Genomic DNA, 22,652 nt, shown 5'->3' with positions numbered 1-22,652 from the left:
TATATTCCACACTTAATCTGTATTGGCTGTGATGTGATATTATTTGAATTTGTTTGGATATTAAGTGTGGTTTTCCAATTTTTCATTACTATGTTTAGGAACTGTATCAATTTAGGATCTACTTTGTATATTTCCAATATTTGTAGTAACCATGAGTGGGGTACACTATCAAAAGCTTTTTGGTAATCAATGTATGCGTAGTGTAGTGACCTTTGTTTAGTTTTAGCTTGATATGTCACCTCTGCATCTATTATCAGTTGCTCTTTACATCCTCGTGCTCCTTTGCAACAGCCTTTTTGTTCTTCATTTATAATTTTGTTCTGTGTTGTATGTGTCATTAATTTCTGTGTAATGACTGAAGTTAATATTTTGTATATTGTTAGTAGGCATGTTATGGGGCAATATTTAGCTGGGTTTGCTGTGTTCAGATAAGTTATTCCTTGTGTAAGTGTATCAGGGAATGTGTATGGGTCTGCAATGTAACTGTTAAATAATTTAGTTGGATGTGAATGTGTTGAGGTGAATTTCTTTAGCCAGAAATTTGCTATTTTATCTTTCCCAGGGGCTTTCCAATTGTGAGTAGAATTAATTGCTTGGGTGACTTCATGTTGCAAAATTATCACTTCAGGCATTTGTGGTATCATCTTGTACGTATCTGTTTCTGATTGTATCCACCGTGCATGCCTGTTATGTTGTACCGGGTTTGACCAGATGTTGCTCCAGAAGTGTTCCATGTCTGTTATGTTTGGTGGATTGTCTATTTTAATGTGTGTGTTATCTGTTGTCTGGTAAATTTTCTTTTGGTTTGTGTTGAATGTTTGGTTTTGTTTCCTTCTATTTTCGCTTTTTTTGTACCTTCTAAGTCGTTTGGCCAATGCTTGTAATTTCTGCTTCTTTTCATCTAATTGCTCTATCACTTCTTGTTGTGAGATTTTACCTAACCTTTTTCGTTTTTTTTTTTCTGACATTTCATTTCTTATAAATTGTGTTAGCTGTCCGATGTCTTTTATCAGTTTTTCTATTCTGATCTGTAGCCTGTGTTGCCATGCTGGTATTGTGGGTTTCTTCTGTGTGTTGGTTGGTTCTGATCTCTGCCTAGTGTGTATATTTAGTGTAGCGAGTGCTCCTATATAAACCAGTAGTTGTAACTCTTCCATAGTTGTGTTTTCATTTATTTTGTTGTGTATGATTGTGTTAATAGTTTTTATTGTTGTTTCGACTTGTGGGTTATTTGGCGGTCTATGCAAGAATGGTCTAATGTCTGTATTTGTGTCTTTGTATTCTATATATGTCAGCTGAAATTTTTCCTTCTATATCTAACATGTGTGTCACTTCGTGTTCTATTTGTGCTTGTTCTGGTGGCTGTCTTAAGATTTCGTTTTCCTCTGTCTGTTTAATTGATGCGTGTTGTTCTTTGTTTGTTTGCTCTGGGATGTTTGAGTCCATTACTGTATTTTCTTCTTCTTCTTCTTCTGATTGCACATTATTTTGTTCCAGTATTTGTTGAACTTGTTGTTTGATGTTTTCTAATTCTGACTGGGGTATCCTGTTATTTTTGATTATTACACGGATCTGATCAGCTAGTCGTCGTTCTGTTAAAAATTTTAATTCTGGGTATCTGGTAATAAATGTTGTGTATACTTGTGATCTGTATCCAGTTGTGTTGGTTCCTAGATTTGTTGCTTGGTAATAACAGACCATGAGGTGTCTATTAACTTCATCTGACCATCTCATCCTCTGTCTTTGTTTTCCTTCTAGGGTGGTTGCAGGAAGCATATCCTGCAAAACACCTCTATTTGGATTTGAATCATTTTCCAGTTGGCTAGCAGTGTCGTTACCATTGTGGGCCGGCATAGGGTTCAAGCGTCGTCCCTGACCATGACGGCGCTTGTCCGAGGCTTCTTTAGTTCTGTCCTGAACCAACTAATCACACTAAAAGGGGGGTTAGCCCTATTAGTGGTTTGTTCTTTTCGTCGCCTTTTACGACTGGCAGAACATACCAGAGGCCTATTCTTTTCCCGGGCCTTATTATTATTATTATTATTATTATTATTATTATTATTATTATTGTTACAGCAATTTTTGTAGGTAGTCATGTTTCTGTTTAATATTTTTATAACTATGATCTTGAACATTACAGAGGCAGTTCTCTGCCTCAAAGAATGTGATAAGTTCATAAATTTTTATTCTTGTCCGCTCCATTTTGTAAAGGAACACATGGAAAAACAACACACAACACTACAGACAGAGCAAAATCAAACACTAGTGAAGCATAGTGGCATTAGTGGTAACAAGCCACAAACAATATTCCTTTGATTTATATCCACACAGTCACGGAACACTGATTTTGTGTTGCCATCATTGGTAGTCTGGTACCAGTCACAGACAATGTTGCAGAACATGTTTTGACCTCGGTATAAACTCGCCTTAAGAAGCAACATTATCAAACAACTGGAAGTCCAGGACAGAGTAATAACAGTCTTATAAAAATGATAGACTGCTACTCACCATATAGAGGAGACACTGAGTCACAGGCAGACACAACAAAAAGATTGCTGTACATTTAAACCTTGCCCAAAAGGCCTTCTTCTGAAGTAGAAAACACAGACACAAGCACAATTCACACACACACGATCAACGTCTCTGGTCACTGTGACCAGACTGTGGACTGAAGCTTCTTCTGATGGGAGAAGCAATCTGGCGTGGGTGATGGGAGGAGAGGAGGAGACTTGGGCAGAGACAGGGAGGGATAGCAGGGTAGTGTGCAGAGACATGGCGGGGTTAGGGTAGGAATGGAAGGAAGGGGAAGGGGAAGAAGACTAGTGGTCACATTGGCAACAATGGGGCATCTTGGCTGGTTGGATTTATGGACCTCAGGAAGCATGTAGAAGGAAGGAACCTCTCCCCTGGGTCTGTCTCTCCTCACCCTTACTACTCCCCACATTCATATTGTCTACATGCTTCCTATGTCCATAAACCAACCACCCAGAATGTCCCATAGGGGCTAGTTACTGTGCCCCCCCCCCCCCCCCAAGAGAAACTTAGATCTCATGGACTAACACCTTCAGCCCATTACAACCTGACTCTTCACAGTTCCTGTACTTTACCATACTGCACCCTACTCGTCACAATTGATGCCACTTCCCTCTACCCTAAAATCAGCAATGCCAATCATCTTGCCGCTACTGAGGACTACCTTTCCCAACATTTGACACGATCCAAACAAAGAATCTCCTTTCTGGTCACCATCTCCAATTATACCCTTACCCACACTTCCACGTCCTTTGAAGAAATCACCTACAAACAAATCTGTGTTTAGGGAATGGGTACCCGCATGCCAGCATCCTACACCAACCTATTCATGGCTCTTCTAGAAAAATCCTTCCTAACCACCCAGAATCCTAAATCCCTCACCTAGTTCTGATTCATTAATGACATCCATATTCCTACAGAACCTTAACACCTCCCCCATTCACTTCAACTGGTCCTTCTCAACCCAGCAAGCCATCTTCCTTGACAATGACCTCCACCTCAAGGAAGACTACATCACTACCTCTATCTGCATCAAATCTACCAGTCACCAGTAACACCCCCATTTCAACAGCTGCCCCAATTCCAAACCAAGAAGTCCATTGCATGCAGCCATCACATCTGTAGGGACAAGTAGTTCCTTTCCAAATATACCAGGAGGCGGGAGACATTCATGTATCGAAATCACCCTCACAACCTTATACAGAAACAAATCTAACGCCTTGTCTTTCCACTCATGTACCAACTCACACATACCCACCATCTGGCCACAAAAGGAACACTCCCTTCATGACTGAGCACTCAGGACTGGAGCAACTGAACCACCTTCTCTGACGTGGTTTTGACTACCTATTGTCGTGCTCTGAAATTCAGAATATCCTACCCACTATCCTTTCCACTCTTCCCACTGTGGTATTCCTCCACTCACTGAACCTATGCAGTACTCTTGACCATCCTTACCCTATCCCTGCTCTCAATCTCTTGCCTCATGTCTCATCTCTCTGGAACAGTCCTAGATGCAAGACATGTTTCATACATCCTTCCACTGCCATCTGCTCCAGACCAGCCCAGTCAGGGCTATCTGTAAAAGCAGTCAAGTGAGGAACAAACTAAACTGCAACCACTTTGTTGCTTCTTAAGTGGATGTAACTAGCAAGCCATCTGTCCCTATGAATCACCACCGACACACTGCAGTCAGAGGATAGCTGAACCACCCAGTTGCTGAACATGCTACCTAACACAACAGGATTCACAAATGACTGCTTCACAGCCTGCACCATCTGAATCCTTTCTACCAAGAGCAGCTTTTGTGAACTGTGCAGATGGGAACTCCCCCTGCAATAATATCCTTCATTCCTCTAAACCCTCCCCACACTGGCCTCTACCTTTGCTAGTCCTTGTCCTTCACCTATGTATCCCCTTACCTGCTCCCTCTCCAACACTACACAACCTTGTATTCCAACAACTTGCCGACTAGCAGCCCTACCTTGTCCCCCACCACATCTTTGATACTCCCACAAGCAGAACCCCTTCTCTGCTATCCCTCACCCTCCCCACCCCAGCTTCCTCCTTAATACCATCACCAACACCAGATTGTTTCTCCCATCGAACGAAGTTGCAATCTGCAGTGCAGCCTCAGTGACCAGAGACACTTGTCACTAGAGATGGGGGATCCGCTCCTGAACTGATTCATAGAGTTGAATCTTTCAAAGGAGTGAACAATCAGTGATTCAGAAAAAAAGAACGGTAGCTCCAAACGTTTCCCACAGCAGAGAGAGAGAGAGAGAGAGAGAGAGAGAGAGAGAGAGAGAGAGAGAGAGAGAGCATATCAGCGGGGCCTCTGCTGGTCAGAGCACACTGCACGCCACACAACACAGCCAGCGCCGGCCTCTGCCCTGCTTCTGCCTTGGCTGCCTGCATTGTGCAGTGCCCCATTGGATTTTGTGTTTCACATATGCCGTGCTGTCTCTGTGCTTCCTCTGCCACGTGCAGTGTCTGGAGCAGCTTAACTTAATATCGCACTCTGTCGGCGATCGTTTCAGTCGCACGTCCTGCCCTCTGGGCGGTTGATGCGAGCAACAAGACAGAGAGCCTCCTAGCGGAGAACATAAGAACTACTTGCAACAACCTGCTCGCAAGAGAACGGACGATTTGTCTCGGAGCGGGTGACTGGTGGCCGTTCACTGCTCCCCCCACCCTCGGAACTCGCCCGCTCAACGCTCACCCCACCGTTCTCGACTCTAGCCAGAGCGTTGAGCAAAGCAACTCGGGTGTCACTCTGGTCTCTGCGGTCTTAACTCACGCAGTAATACAGCTCGCGGCTCGACCTGCTCGACTCAGCGCCTCTCCATCGGAGTTCGTCTCTACTGGATATTGTTCTTCGTAGTAATACCGCTATGTATATTACGTTATTATGTTATGTATACATCATTTGTTTTTACTCTATTTTTATTTGTTTAAACTGATCAGATTAGGTTCCTGACGACTCCTCTTACTATAGGATTTTTATTACAGACACTCGAATTTACGCTTTAATTATGAGCGAACCGATAAATGTATCGCAAAATGTGATACACCAATATATTCCTTCTTTTATTCTGCATAAGACTATATGCAGCACTTTAGTCTTACAGTCAAATTTATATATATATTTTTCTTATTCTGGTACGGATTTTGCGATTTTAGGCGTCTTCAGAAGGAAACGTTCACTTTAAAAATATATGGCTTGCGATGTATTTGTACGAGGTTAATGAAATTTTAATACATTATAGCCAAATATATTGTTAATTTAAATCTCACGTTACAACATTTTCCGATCACCCAAAAAACCACGATAGTGCAAAATGAATCAATAATCAAAAACTTTGTCACATTGTGGAAATTTCAATAAACAATACAAAATTCTTACTTATTATCTGTGTTACTTCACAATAGGATCAAATAAGATCAAAATACAGGTATAGTACAGGAATAGACCAAGTTTAAAGGGCAATGTGCCTTCCATTTATTTCCTATTGTGAATGAGTGGTGGGTCATGAAAAAGAGCTAGTTCATTTCAGGGAGTGAACAGTTCTGATCCGATCTCTGAAAATAACAGTTTTGCCCATCTCTACTTGTCACGCACAACAATACACAAGATAGTCAAAGAAAGCAAGACATCTTAAGCTGTGTGATTAGTCAAAAGAAAGCTTTCTTCAAGAAAGGACCCAATATCTAACACAGACTTTGAAGATGATGTTCCTGAAGGTTTATGTCTGAAGCAGTACAAAAAAGTTAAATATGTACCTCAAGAAATTTTAAGAGGAAATTGGAAGCATCTGAACTATGATTTTCAATAAGATATCAAAAACATAATGCACAAAAATTACAGTATGAAGAAGAAATGAACAGAATAGACTGCACAAGTAAATAATTATAGACAAACTCACAAATATCGGAAGAAATGACAGGTTAGTGATACATAATGTGGTAAGTAACCCACGAGTAAGTGATGCAGGCAATGGAAAATGCTGTTCAGAAAAGAGGAGGGGGAGAGTTATAATATGTAAAAAAGATGAGATTTTTATTTAACACTGCTTTGTCACAGTTACTGCTAATTTTTCCACATGTTACGCTATTTATTTTTCATATTCAAATTTAGAACAATGTAAGCTGGAACTGTCTGCCTCTGTATAACCACTAGAATTTATCCTCAACCTGAATGGCACAATCAATCCCAAATCTACAGTTTGAATTATAAGAGACAGTTTATCATTAAGCCCCACCTGGCATAGAAACAGTTGCAACCTGGGGAGATCTCTTCACCAACCGGCAACCATAACTGTACGCAGCATCCACGAGTGCCAGTTCATCAGGACTTTCTGCTTCAAATATAGGCTTCAGTTCACAGGGTGATGGTGTTGGAGTGGTTGCTCTACGTACAACAAGCAAAGATGGCACACCAAGAACTTTTGGCCTGCTTCCTGGTGATGAGCTAAGAGGAGAAGCAGTGGCCATGGAGCAAGGCTGAGGTGGAGGTGAAGGTGTCACGGACCTCGATTCACTCAGTAATGTGTACTGTGCAGGTGCTGTATCAACTCTTGGAAGACATCCTGTCACAGGCACAGATGTAGGAACTGAAGTAGGTACAACACGGCCAGGCAGGGAGTCTGCCGTTTGTTCTATCACACCACTTGCATTCATCTGAAAAACAGAAAATAAGAGTTTATCTGGAAATATACAAAATTAGAAAAGGTTTCCGTTAAAGGGATATGTAGAAGAAAAATGGCATTTTTTCATTATATTTCCATACTTATATTTCTTGCAATAAAAATTATGCACATTTCTTAAACTTATATAGAGCAAAATGTCTTACACTGAAGATTAATATATTGATATTTAATACTTAAGAAATAACACTGCAGCAGAACAGAATACACCATCATTTTGCAGAGTCACTTGTGTTAGTGCTGATTTCTGTTTTCAGTGTAGCAATCAGTGAATGAGCTCTTAAAAGGGCTAAGTTGAACTTATGTTACTTTTCCAGTTATTGTAAGTTAAAATCGGACACCATTTACCAGTGTTTATAGGCTTACATGGACTGGGCTAAAGGAAAATAAAATATTTGTTATCATGTATTGTTCTATTATACAGGGTGTCTCAGCACTGTGTTACAAATTTTCAGAAGTGAGAGAGTACATCTACAAGACAGAAAATCACATAGCAATGCATGGTCAGAAACACTTTTCTGGCATAGTAGTGATGACACAAAACACAACAAAGGGAGGACATGGAACAGGGTGAGAAAACATGTTTATTAAGCAGGAGAAACCACAAAATAAGAACAAAAACACATGAAGATCATCATCACAGAAGGTGTTCGAAATTACTGCCCCCGACTGTGATGCAGGCCTCACATCTTCAGCGCATAGAAGATCTGGAAAATACCATATGTATCCCGGACTTCCCTAGCAGCTGCAATGATTTGTGCAACAAGTTCTTCAGCACTGTTAATGGGGGATTCATACACCAGTGTCTTGATGTATCCCCAGAGGTAGTAGTCAAGGCAAATGAGATCTGGCAGTCTTGCTGGCCAATCCAATGTTGATAACATGTTGCATTCAGGTGGTGATGCACATCAAGGCTGTAATGGAGAGGGCTTCATCATGCCGAAACCTTGAGGCATGACTCATTGCATCCGGTATACACACATATACTGTCCAATAGCTGCAGCAATATTTGCTGAAGAAAGATGAGCTACATTGTGTGATGTCACACAAAGAGTGAACTGCCAATGCCAGATTAGTATCTCACAATGCCACTACAACAAAAAATTAGTCATTACAAGCTGCATCAACGAACTAATGACACTGGCATAGCCATGCCCAGAAACGTTTCGTTAAGCTGTTTCATCAGATCCTCCACTTATGGCTGAGCACAAGACTGCTCACACCAGTCTGGATCGGCAGCATCATCTTCTAGAAGGCCAGCAGTGTAATCAATGTCTTAGGCACAACAGCAAGTGAAAGTTATTGTTAAATGTACTCTGAGTGAGACAGTTGTTATTTGTTTGAATCAAGTGAAAAGTTAATGTTCAGAGACAGTTGTGAATACTCATGACATTCCTGTGGAAATGTATTGTACATAGTTAAGTAATTCTTCTTATCTTTGTTGTAATAAAGTGATTAATATTTTATATTTATAGTACCCACTCAGTCTCTTCCCAGAGCAAAGAAAAAAGCCACTGTTGGACCAATAAGTGGACTTTTGCTCGATACAACAAGTTGCACCTTCCAAATGTTGAGACAATAAGTATCCCCTGACAGGGTGACATCAGACAATGCCGGCCAATACATTAACTGAAAACTGTCTCTGGGCTGCTTGGGTTCTCCTTGTATGTGGGTTCTCCTCTGACCATAAATGGGTGTTATGTGGGTCGAACTTCACAACACTGGGTGTGATATAGGTGCATAGAGTTGTCATGCAGGATCCTCCAGAAGCTGCTGTGGGAAATCCCGACACAATAGGTGATAGCCCACATACTGGCACTGGCATAGTTTTGTACCAGCCCCAGCACAATCTCCTCACTGGCTAAAGCTGTTGCTGTTGCTGTTTGCTCACATTGTTGTCTCTCCTCACTGAATAATCCCCTTGTGGACAACCTTCCCTACAAGCATGCAAAGAATGTGTGGGAGGGAGTTTTCCTCATGGGGTAACATTGATAATACAACTGCTGTGTGCCTAGTCCACTGCAATCAGTGGCTCCGTATGCCAGATGCGTATCACCAAGGTCTGCATTCATGCAATGTGCCATCCCACTTCCACTATGTCAGCAGGAATGAGCGCAGCCACAATGACTGTGCACATGCTGCACCCACCTGATGTTGTCGTGTACGTAGAGCCATCTATCACGTTCATCATCAGCCAAAGCTATCCCAGCATTTTAGCTATACCAAGCACAATACACATGTTTTCTCACCCTGTTCCTGTCCTTTCTCCTTTCTCTTTGTCATCACTACCATGACCATGCACTGCTAGGTGATTTTCTATCATCTAGGCACACTTTATCTCTCCTGAAAGATTGTAGCCGCTGTGGTTAAACACTATGCATAAGAGGCCTATTTTTAGTGTAAGCAGTTTTGAGCAAGGGGATCATATTTCACTGATATTCTTAATGGTTTTCACTAGTCAGCAATCAAATGAAAATCAGTATTATTTAAGAGGATATCTGCCTTTAAATTCTCTTGACAGATGATAGATATAAATGACATGGACTGTGCAGGTTGAAATCGACTGTGCAGGTTTGAATGTTTAAGCCTGAGATGCCCGATTACCTTCAGCAATAAAGGAAAAAATAGCTATACAAACTGTGAAGTTAGTTCTTTAAACTGTCAACCGCAATTATACTAAAAGTGTGTGCACGTCCACATTTTCTGGGTCTGTACTTGGCCTTATCTCTGAAGAGTTTTCTGTGAAATGACAAGTTAATTTCATAGCCACACTTTTGGATCTGTGCAAAAGTACTGAGGGTGAGTGCTTTTCATTATCATGCAACAACGGATAAATAAAGACATCTGTGGTACGACGACAAAAGTCATTCTGCTACTGTGTAGGTACGAGGGAAGAATAGTACAGATTATGAAAGATGTGACAAGATTTTCAATATAACAAATACTTCATAGGTTTCGATAATTCTAACTCGATCACAGGGATAGAAGTTTAGCTAAAGTGCATATGCGAGGTTACACAAACAGGGAGTGATTTTAAATTCTCTTATAAAATGGTATCAAGTCTATAACTTAAGGAGTAAATGTAACAACTCCCCAAACAGCAGGGGTGCTGATTTGCAAAAGGCAATCTGACAGCTTCCAAATGACTCTGCAGTTCCAACACAGTGAACTGAGCCTGCACATTATAGCCATGCAAGTGTTCGTGTGTGTGTGTGTGTGTGTGTGTGTGTGTGGGAAGGGGCAGTGTTAGGTGGGGGGGGGGGAGGGGGCATGTATGTGTACTCTAGCATGAAAAAATGGCATCCGAAAGCTAGCAAAGCTCTCAGTCTTGTGACAAACTGAAGGCCTCCACTATTGAATGGGTTGTTAATTTTATTCCTTAATTAATTATTTACTAATATCGGTATTAAGTTTATCTAAGAACTGCACTCAAGCAGTTTGAAAACTAGGAAGGGCAAATTTAAATACACAGGCTTATATATTTATCTACATGGATTTAGTTTCTTTCTTAAACCATGGCACAGTTCTATGGTATCTGCATTTGTTGTGAGTTGCGCACAAATGAAGGAAGGGAAAGTAAGTACACATCAACTTAGTGATGGCTAACATTTTCAAGGTGCAAACTCAAACAGTTTTAAATAAGCACAGGTGCGAGTCATTTCAAAATGATTGTATGTGTATGTAAATGGAAAAGCATGTGACAACAAAAAGTGTCTGAAGAGGATGTCGACTGCATCAGAGCATCTTACCTCTAAAGTCCTAAAAAGTTGTTTTTGGAAACCAAGTCTTAAACTTCAGTTGCAAAGATAACAGTGTGAAAGTTTTTAAGAAAATGTTCACACACCCGACCATACCAGTTACAGTTGGTGCATTCTATAAAACCAATTGACTATGGCGTGAAGGTTTGCTGCGGGAAGATGATTTCCTTGTTTGTGTGGTGTTCAATGATGAGGTAACTTTTCATCTGAGTGGAAAGGTAAATACCCATAATTTTCCTATCTGGTAGTCAGAACATCCTCATGAACCCGTACAATATCAAAGAGATTCACCAAAATTAAATGTTTCCTGTACTGTGTGCTGAAGTTAAGAGTATGGATAATTTTCTCTCTCTTCCCCCCCCCCCCCCCCCCCCCACTTCTTCAGTATCACAATCTTCTCTCTATCACCCTCCATTCTGTTCCAAATATAATCTGGACAGATGATTTTGATGTGTTTCCTGATGTAATGCATGAAGAAAACCTGGGATTTTCCATCAGATCAGTCCACAATTTGTAAATTCATCAAACACTTTTCACATTGCTATCTTAACTTTTACTATGGCTCTGTCAAACCTTCATTTTTCAAGATTGCTTTGATTTTACTTAAATATGTATGTGGTGAAACTTTCTTTTGTTTGAAAGATCTTCCTAACAGAGCTACTGAACTACAACGAGTCTTTACAGTCCCTCACAACTTTGATAAGCATATACATGCCCAAAGCATATTTTACAATACTCTTACATTTTATTCATTAATACTGCACATTGTCACCCCCAGAAATAGATGATTGGTGTTGAATGATCAGACCAACTGCTGTCTACTTCCTGTCACATTTACTGAACAGAAATATTGACTTACCTTCCTTAATACCCCTTTTCACACACTGAATCACTGACATTGCACTAGCCTTATGGCCTACAATTCCGTCTTCTAAGTTAACTAAATAAAACATTTCATATCTATCAGTTACCATAAGCTGTAAGACCTTGGTTCTCATGAGTTGGTTCTCTAACAAAGGACAACTTCAGAAAAATGTTCTATTTGAGTAACTCTCCCAGTATGTAGCTGGAAAGTTGAAATCTCTCCCAGTTACCATAGCATTTTCAGGAAATTTTTCATGACATCATCCAATTTTTCTCAAAATCATTCTGATACTACAGCTTATGAGGAGATAAGTTCTGTTATGACTCAGCAGTCATTTCACCACACATGAATGTGAACAACAATGGCTTCAAAAATAGTTGTTACCACCAGGTTTGTATAACATTAACACCACTAATAAACTGTCTTTACTGAAGCTCTTATTTTTCAAATGTGACCTGTAAATGATTCTCATTACTTTTGTCATATGTAAAACAGCTTGTTTCTTTTTACTTAAGGGAAGAGAGTTTTGTTAGAGTAGTAAATTCGTTCTATGTTTCTAATGGGAAACTTTTGTTAGAGAAGTGTTTGAGGGAAATTTTGTTAGATAAAGGCAGTATATTATATATTGTGACATAATCTGCAATTAAATAGAGATTACACTTATACTATGTGACTGTATACTAGTTATGTGATAATAAGTAATATTTAACTCAATCATGTCACTGCGTATTGCTGTGGGTCAGAGAATGATCAGTTCCTATTCAAGTTGTATGAGGCCATTTACCTGCCTTAATGTTAATAAGATTTCTTATCAGTATACTTTAGTATTATAAGTGTTTCTCAGAAAAACTGTTCCATAGCATCGAGACTGGGTCACCTCCGAGATGTTGGGAGTACAAAAGGGAGGAGGGTGGAGTGTGAGGTTGCCTGTTATCAGATTGCAAACATCAAACTTCAGAGCAGCAGGGCCTGTGCCCCTCACAAAAATTAAGAACTTATGGTGGGGAAGTTTTACTAGATCCTTCTCCTTCCTTTTGTAGATCTGGTTGACATTCATGTATCAGATACCCAAACCACCTCAATTTTGTGGTACTTAAATTAATAAAATTTGAATATTTACTTTAAAATAATGCTGGAGTTTAGATAAATCTCAGCCACAGAGATGCATCAATTCAAAAAGAAAACTTTCACCAGACAAAAATATGCAAATTATTATAGATTAAAAATTAAATCTAAGAAAAAGGCTTTATTTCAGTGATGATATAGACTTCTATAGAGAAATACATAAACCAACCAACAATACTTCTCCATTGCTAAAGACAGTTGAGTTGCAAGAACAATCTTAACTTAATATACTTTGTTTTGGTTTTGTGTGATAGTCATTTAATTGTTACTATTAAACTAAAAAAGTATCAGTCTCATGTTAGAAGGGGGAGGATCACCAGGGTTGACAAAACCTCCGAAATTTTATGTCTTAACAATTGCAAAAAGGTGGGAATTTAAGGAGATGGGACCTGGATAAACTGACTAAACCAGAGGTTGTACAGAGATTCAGGGAGAGCATAAGGGAACAATTGACAGGAATGGGGGAAAGAAATACAGTAAAAGACGATGGGTAGCTCTGAGGGATGAAGTAGTAAAGGCAGCAGAGGATCAAGTAGGTAAGAAGACGAGGGCTAGTAGAAATCCTTGGGTAACAGAAGAAATATTGAATTTAATTGATGAAAGGAGAAAATATAAAAATGCAGTAAATGAAGCCGGCAAAAAGGAATATAAACATCACAAAAATGAGATCGACAGGAAGTGCAAAATGGCCAAGCAGCGATGGCTAGAGGATAAATGTAAGGATGTAGAGGCTTATCTCACTAGGGGTAAGATAGATACTGCCTACAGGAAAATTAAAGAGACCTTTGGAGAAAAGAGAACCACTTGTTTGAATATCAAGAGCTCAGATGGAAACCCAGTTCTAAGCAAAGAAGGGAAAGCAGAAAGGTGGAAGGAGTATATAGAGAGTCTACACAAGGGCGATGTATTTGAGGACAATATTATGGAAATGGAAGAGGATGTAGATGAAGATGAAATGGGAGATATGGTACTCCATGAAGAGTTTGACAGAGCACTGAAAGACCTGAGTCGAAACAAGGCCCCAGGTGTAGACAACACTCCATTAGAACTCCTGACGGCCTTGGTAGAGCCAGTCCTGACAAAACTCTACCATCTGGTGAGCAAGATGTACGAGACAGGCGAAATACCCACAGACTTCAAGAAGATTATAATAATTCCAATCCCAAAGAAAGCAGGTGTTGACAGATGTGAAAATTACCGAACTATTAGTTTAATAAGTCACGGCTGCAAAACACTAACACGAATTCTTTACAGACGAATGGAAAAACTAGTAGAAGCCGACCTCGGGGAAGATCAGTTTGGATTCCGTAGAAATATGGGGACACATGAGGCAATACTGACCTTACGACTTACCTTAGAAGAAAGATTAAGGAAAGGCAAACCTACGTTTCTAGCATTTGTAGACTTAGAGAAAACTTTTGACAATGTTGACTGGAATACTCTCTTTCAAATTCTGAAGGAGCTAGGGGTAAAATACAGGGAGGAAAAGGCTATTTACAATTTGTACTGAAACCAGATGGCAGTTATAAAGAGTTGAGGGGCATGAAAGGGAAGCAGTGGTTGGGAAGGGAGTGAGACAGGGTTGTAGCCTCTCCCCGATGCTATTCAATCTGTATATTGAGCAAGCAGTGAAGGAAACAAAAGAAAAATTCGGAGTAGGTATTAAAATCCATGGAGAAGAAACAAAAACCTTGAGGTTCGCCGATGACATTGTAATTCTGTCAGAGACAGCATAGGACTTGGAGGAGCAGTTGAACGGAATGGATAGCATCTTGAAAGGAGAATATGAGATGAACATCAACAAAAGCAAAACGAGGATAATGGAATGTAGTCGAATTAAGTCGGGAGATGCTGAGGGTATTAGATTAGGAAATGAGACACTTAAAGTAGTAAATGGGTTTTGCAATTTGGGGAGCAAAATAACTGATGATGGTCGAGGTAGAGAGGATATAAAATGTAGACTGGCAATGACAAGGAAAGCGTTTCTGAAGAAGAGAAATTTGTTAACATCTATAGATTTAAGTGTCAGGAAGTCATTTCTGAAAGTGTTTGTATGGAGTGTAGCCATGTATGGAAGTGAAACATGGGCAATAAATAGTTTGGACAAGAAGAGAATAGAAGCTTTCGAAATGTGGTGCTACAGAACAATGCTGAAGATGAGATGGGTAGATCACATAACTAATGATGAGGTACTGAATAGGACTGGGGAGAAGAGAAGTTTGTGGCACAACTTGACTAGAAGAAGGGATCGATTGGTAGGACATGTTTTGAGGCATCAAGGGATCACCAATTTTGCATTGGAGGGCAGCGTGGAGGGTAAAAATCAGAGGGAGACCAAGAGATGCATACACCAAGCAGATTCAGAAGGATGTAGGTTGCAGTACGTACTGGGAGATGAAGAAGCTAGCACAGGATAGAGTAGCATGGAGAGCTGCATCAAACCAGTCTCAGGACTGAAGACCACAACCACAACAACAACAACAACAAATGCCAATTTTAATAACAAAGTTAATACTCATATCATGTATATAAGAAATGGATGAATAAGAATCTTTCTTTCATACAGATTTAAGGTGAGCATGGCTTTAGTAAGGAGTAATTAATTTTATTTTTGTTGTCAAATATAAATAAGTTGATGTTTCACGTGCAAGTCTTTGTAATCATCGATTACTGAGAATTCAGTGAAACCAGAGAGATAACAGTGTATCTCCATCTGATCAGTGCAACCTAATTTTTTTTTAAATACTACTACTGACTTAATGTCCTCCCACCCTCCCCCCCACCCCCCCTCTCAAAAGTGCCAAATATTGCGATATGCGAAATATTTAGTTCCACTATGAAGATCATCAAGTAAACATTAAGTTGTAATTAGTATTTCAATTAACTGTTTGAATCTCATCATAGATCTTCAAAAGCAGTAATTAATTAAACTAAAATTCATTGCCAATCTGCTATGTTTAGATTTCTAAGCTAGGTAACATTTGAACTCAAAGTCAGACAGCAAAAACCTAATACCAAAACAACATTAGCCAATGAACAATTTTACATGAAAGCCTGTAGTTATGCTTTCAGCAGATATCCAACTGTATGTGGACCTGACAAAGGAAAACAATTTTAAGCACCATGATGTCATAAGACTATAAAACAACTGAGATTCCCACATTTGATACGGTGGTCATAAACTCACACAGTTGGAAGGGCTCAAGTAACAGTGTTGTGCAGGACAAATCTAACATGAGCAGTCATGGTAGTGTCTGTGATATGATTAATCCAGATACATTTTTATGTTTCTCCTTAAGATGGTGATTCGTAAGTACCATGTCACCTTCAGCTGCCACTAAGTGTAAGTGCAGAACAGTGTAAGTAATTTAGCAGAAAAATAAAGGGCAGAAAGAAGTGAGGAAGATTAGTGTTTAACGTCCTGCTGACAGTGAGGTTATTACATATGGAGAACAAGCTTGGATTACTGACGAGAATCAGCCATACCCTTTCAAAGGGACCACCCTGGCATCTGCCTGAGCAATTTAGGAAAATCACAAATGATGGCCAGATGGGGATTCGAACTCTCATCCTCTCAAATGTGGATCTATTGTTCTAACCAATGCACCACTTCACTCAGTAATAGGACAATAAACATATACCTGTATCTGCAGATTCACAAGTCATAAATTTACAATAAATTCATCACTTTACTTCCCAAATAATGTATTCTTATAATGTTTTAAAAGAGCTCTTACAATGTCATGGTGAGGATGCTGGGAAACAACAACTGTGTTGCAAACAGCAAGTAGCAGAAGGAATTCTTGCAGTCTTTGGCTGTGCACTGAGGGTCGAGCACCTGCTTCCAGCTCCTCCTGGAGACGTGGGTTGACAAGCAGTGGCAGAGGAACACCAGGCCGTGTTTTTAATTTCTGTAGACCAAAATGCTCATGTAAACTAAAATGGCATTTTTGTGTTGCTGAAGAAATAAAAAAGAATGTTGCTATAATTCCTTCCTGTGAGACAGTAAAACAGAGACTAAAATATAATGGAAGATAAACTTAGTACACTTATCAATGCATACACATACCATGTGGTGTTGCTCTAAATTTTATCACTGTAATTAAAAGAGAAAGAAAAAAAACAACAATGTATGCTAATACAATTTTACAAGAAAGATAGCACCATTAATGTTACTTATGATATTGATAGCATTGAAAAGAACAGTCATTAATAAAAATGGGAACTAAAATAGTAAGCTACATTATTTCTTGTTTTCTGTTCACTTTCAAAATAACCTGTATTAGGCTATTAGCATTTCACAGGTAAATGAGTGCATTTTGAAGTTAAGATGGCACACATAGCTTTGGCTTCAGCATCTTCAGGTAAATATTTTTGACAAATTAATGTAAGAATTACACAGCTGAAGATACAAAAATCTAGCATCAAATATCATCCACACAGACACAAAACTTACCATATCAGCATAAATAATATATACTACAAAATATAATAAATGAGTTTAAGAGCTGTTTTCCCAGAGCAACAGATGTCGTGAACCTGTCACTTTCAAATTCACTATATATCTCTGCTCTGATAAGCTAGAAAGCCCCTCACATGCAACATTTCTGTAAACTAAGGTAGACCTTATTCTGTTTTCTGTCTTCCAATAAATATAACTCTCATTTAATACCTTGGTCTTCAAGCATGGGCAAGACTCATGGTAAAGAAGTTGGGCAATAAATAATAAGCATGAGCCTGCCTTGTGGTATTTTGTGTGGATCACACTTAAACAAGATGAGCCTGGTTCATGGTGCATCACTCAGAACAAATGACAAGAGCACGAGCTGGACTCTTGGTTCAAAAGATATCGATATTCACTTCCTTCAATTACATGAATCTCTTCATTGTGCTCACAAGCAATACACCTACTGTGCCAGTAGAAAGGACATACAACAATGATGCAGCTAGTGATGAGTGTGTTGTTACTTCGGACAGTGATTTTGTAGATCCTGCCAATAATGAGACTCATGGTATGGTTATTGTGTTTCTTATACGAAATCATCCTAGAAGATTAACCAGTGAAGATTACACTGATGATGAAGACACTATCTGTGATCAATCATTTAAGTAACAGATTAGGAAAGAAGAAAATAACAAGCCAAAATATGGGAATATACGAGACTCTGGGCACAAGAGCACCAGTAGTAGAGCAGTTACATGGAAATACAAAAGAGTCAACACTTTTTTATATAATGTTCAACACTGAACTTTGCTTTAGGATAGTACTGTCACAGCAGCAAATCAACATGCAGAACAAACAATGATCAATGAAAATACAAAAAAGAAAATTGATGAGACATGGATCCCTGTCAACTGAAATTAAATTAAAATGTACTTTTTATTATGCCTAATAGTGGCTCAAATATTCAGATGTACTAATCTGAAATAGCCATCATAACTAGCTATCTTTCAGAGCCAGTGGCTCCTTCTTCAGGCAGAAGAGTTGAAGGAGAAGGACGAGGGGTGAAGGAAAAGGACTGAAGAGGTCTAGGAAAAGGGGTAGATTTTGGGAAAGCCTCCTCTGACCCACAGTTCTGGGTGACTTTCTCAAAATATACCCCTTTTCCTCAGCCTCTCCAGTGCTTTTCCTTCATCCCTCTTCCTTCCCCTTCAACCCTTCTGCCTGAACAAGGAGCCGCTGGCTCCGAAAGCTTGCCAAATTAAAACCTCCTTTTACATGTGTGTTCTGCTGCCACTTGGTGAGTAGATTTTTTATCTATCCAATTAAATTAGATATGATTGGAAAGATGGATAAATTATGTTAAGTCACGCCTATGATAAACCATTTAAATAAAAAACTAAGAAGTATACATAATGGAAGAGAACATAGCAACTGCTGAATTGTCAATGAAATTTAAGGGATGTATGTCTTATACACAACTTAATCCCATGAAGAGGGTAGGATTTGGGATATAACTGTAATACCTGTGTGAATCAGCATTGGGCTATTGCCTTAATTTTAAAATATATTCAGGAAATGATAAAACAAATCTCTATTATAATTCACCTGAAATTGTTGTGATGGATCTGCCAAAGCCAATATTAAATAAAATACGCACTTTGTATACTGATAATTGTTATTATTCACAATAACTGTTAGTCTGGTTGTAACTTTACTTGCAAGTGGAACAACTGTCCTTAGGACAGTATATTTTAATTGAAAAAAGGCAAAAGATTTCTTTAAAGAATTTTTTTTATACAAGTGGAATGCACAAGACAAGCTGCAATAGCATATTAGCATTGGAGTGGAAGCAAATGGGACGTCTATATTATTTCTACAAAAGACAGAAGTGCAGAAATGACTGAGCAAAACAGAAGTCAATGAAACCTTACTTTCAGATTGAAATGTATTGTTGATTACTACAGGGAATGGCTGGTATTGTTTGCTATGATCATACAATAGCAGGGTTCCATGTTACGATTGTAGTCCATGCAGTCTTTACAACAAAAACAAATGAAAATGAACCAGAATAGCACTGAGTATGAACTTCAAAGAGCAGAAGCATTATTACAAAACATACTACCTTAAGTCTAAGAAAAGATATGGTAATGCACAAACTGTCAAGTTGTGCAATATGTACCTCAATGTTTTGAAAACTATCATACAGTTAAAAATTACAAATTTTCTACAGGTGTTTCCAAAGCATAACTAATGTAAACTGACTATTAAATTATAAATTGTTACTCATACATTATCCACTTGCAAATAAATCATTTATGTTTATTGATGAATGTATCATATTTACTTCCCAGACATCTTAAAATTATTGGTTGTGCCCAAACATTGTTTATTATTTTGCAGTTCCTTCCGTTGCACTGAAATACACATGTCATATGATGCATACATTTTGCACAAGTTCGAGTACATGTCTAAACAGTGATTCAACACATGATTGACCATCTTGCTTACTATGGCCAAACTAATCAGCTGATAGGGGGTAGGGTAAGAGGTTAACCTGCGTATCTTATAATTTGTAAGTGTAACTGCAGTAAGTTGTTGATCTGTAGTTGATACTAAATAGCATTCCTGATGTACTGCATTCCAATATATTTTATTATTGGAAGGCAAAGAAAGTGCAAGCACATGTGTAGCATTTCACCCTGTCAACGTGGTTGTGTCACATCTGAGTGCCAGTTCCTCTAACCACAGTATCTTAAGACAAACTGCCGGACTTTTGTTTACCGAGCGAATTGTAACAGGTATCTCTCTAAGGATGCATCAGTTTACAAAGACAAAAGAATGTTCACCACATTTTGATATTTCTGTCTCATTGGTGGCTCAGGCAGCTGGTTCATTTTCACACAACTTCCTCACCAATCTGTCTCTCAAAGCAGTAAAAAGGGTTCCACGAGTAAGCCTTACAGTGCAATTTGTTTAATATCCCTGCTGAAATATTTGTCAAGCAGAAAGTGAAACAGAAAATATGGATAAATTACTACTAGTGTGCTCTCTCATTTAGAACACTGTCTCAGAATCACCTATGTTGTTTGCACATAACGAAAATAAATTTGGCTGGTGAACGATGAATGCTTCACGCTGTAAAACAGAATTAATCTCACACTTCCATAAGCAATATTAAGAATCACGTCAACAGTTATTTCACAGCGGTACTATTGCATTTTTGATTACTCAAACATTAAGGTGATGCTTGCTTTAGTGTCACTTCTACAACATTAACCCATTACACATGTTTCATTTACAAGCTGTAGGCTGGGTGGCATGAGAGGAGGAGGTGAGTCTTGTCCTAGCAGCCAATGCAATATGAATTGATCATAAACTTTTGTTCCCAGCATCCTCCACATAAATGCTACATTGAAGTGCACATTTAGAACTAACAACTAAACATTTCATCTACCTACAAAAAAATACCACCACCAAACAACAGTAAAATGTGAAAACAGAAGCTGTACTGCTGTCTAATTTACAATAATGATATTCTGGTTTTTGGGGCAGATAAATAAATAAATCTGGAGCCATGAAGTTCAAGAAAGGGGTGTATCAAGTTCAGTGACCCAAGAAAGTAATTTATATTGAGAGCCCGTATTTTATCTATGTCATTAACTCAGTGCCAGAGTTGGAGACCTATCAACACTGAAGTTTACTTCCTGTGCACACTATAATTAAATAATGTGTGTCTTTTTCCATTTACCATCACAATTCAGTTGTAAAATAGTTACATCATTTTCATTAATGTGAGTCCTATAGGCACTAATGAACCACAATATGTACACACAATAAAGACTCACAAGGGGAGGCCGCCAATTGTGAAATTCAGATTCGATTCATACTGCGCATAACAAAAGCTCATGGCCAGAGATGTAATGTGACAAAGCACCAAGATGCACTTTTCAGCCGTTGTCGAGAAAATCGACAGTTAAAAGAAACCGTTGTGGTGAAATACTCTCTGCGATCAATAATTTTCTACAGCGTTGTGGTGCAGCGGCAAGCGCTCGGGTTCGTAATCCGAAGGTCGCCGGATTGAATCTCGCGCCATGAAACCTTTTTTTTTTTTTTTTTTTTGGTATTTGTTTTTTGTAATTCAAATGTGTACACACACACACACACACACACACACACACACACACAGAGAGAGAGAGAGAGAGAGAGAGAGAGAGAGAGAGAGAGAGAGAAACATTCCACGTGGGAAAAATATATCTAAAAACACAGATGATGTGACTTACCGAACGAAAGTGCTACGAAAGTACAGTTCCGTCCTCTGTCACAGTGGGACCCACCTCCTCTTCCTCAAAATCACCCTCTCCAAACCTTCCAGGAATTTCTGACTTCCAGCCTTGCCTCTCAACCCTTCTTAAAAAACCTCAATCCTACTCCCAACATCACCACTGCTGAAGCCCAGGCTATTCGTGATCTGAAGGCTGACCAATCAATCATAATTCTTCCAGCGGACAAGGGTTCCACGACCGTGGTACTTGATCGTCGGGAGTATGTGGCTGAGGGACTGCGTCAGCTTTCAGACAACACTACATACAAAGTTTGCCAAGGTAACCCCATTCCTGATGTCCAGGCGGAGCTTCAAGGAATCCTCAGAACCTTAGGCCCCCTGCAAAACCTTTCACCTGACTCCATCAACCCCCTGACCCCACCAACACCCCGCACCCCTACCTTCTACCTTCTTCCCAAAATTCACAAACCCAATCATCCCGGCCGTCCCATTGTAGCTGGCTACCAAGCCCCCACAGAACGTATCTCTGCCTACCTAGATCAACACCTTCAACCCATTACATGCAGTCTCCCATTCTTCATCAAAGACACCAACCACTTTCTCGAACGCCTGGAATCCCTACCCAGTCTGTTACCCCCGGAAACCATCCTTGTAACCACTGATGCCACTTCCTTATACACAAATATTCTGCACGTCCAGGGCCTCGCTGTGATGGAGCACTTCCTTTCACGCCGATCACCTGCCACCCTACCTAAAACCTCTTTCCTCATTACCTTAGCCAGCTTCATCCTGTCCCACAACTTCTTCACTTTCTTAGGCCAGACATACCAACAATTAAAGGGAACAGCCATGGATACTAGGATGGCCCCCTCGTACGCCAACCTATTCATGGGTCGCTTAGAGGAAGCCTTCTTGGTTACCCAGGCCTGCCAACCCAAAG

General features: G+C 39.5%; 1 protein-coding gene across 3 annotated transcripts in view; it reads right to left on the bottom strand.

Moving 5' to 3' along the window:
* LOC126251324 (phospholipid-transporting ATPase VA) overlaps positions 1–22,652 on the bottom strand; it is a 397,256-nt gene that overhangs the window by 60,309 nt on the left and 314,295 nt on the right. For all 3 annotated transcript variants that reach the window (XM_049951657.1, XM_049951658.1, XM_049951659.1), the window contains 2 exons: positions 16,724–16,897; positions 6,795–7,212 (listed from right to left, as the gene is read on the bottom strand). In XM_049951657.1, coding sequence (XP_049807614.1) covers positions 6,795–7,212; positions 16,724–16,897 — 592 coding nt within the window. The remainder of the gene's footprint in view (positions 1–6,794; positions 7,213–16,723; positions 16,898–22,652) is intronic.

This window comes from Schistocerca nitens, chromosome 4 (genome assembly GCF_023898315.1).
Source record: "Schistocerca nitens isolate TAMUIC-IGC-003100 chromosome 4, iqSchNite1.1, whole genome shotgun sequence".
In the NCBI taxonomy this organism is placed as follows: Eukaryota; Metazoa; Arthropoda; class Insecta; order Orthoptera; family Acrididae; genus Schistocerca; species Schistocerca nitens.
The sequence above is the reverse complement of the archived record's forward strand: the minus strand, read 5'-3'. Positions and strand labels throughout refer to the sequence as shown.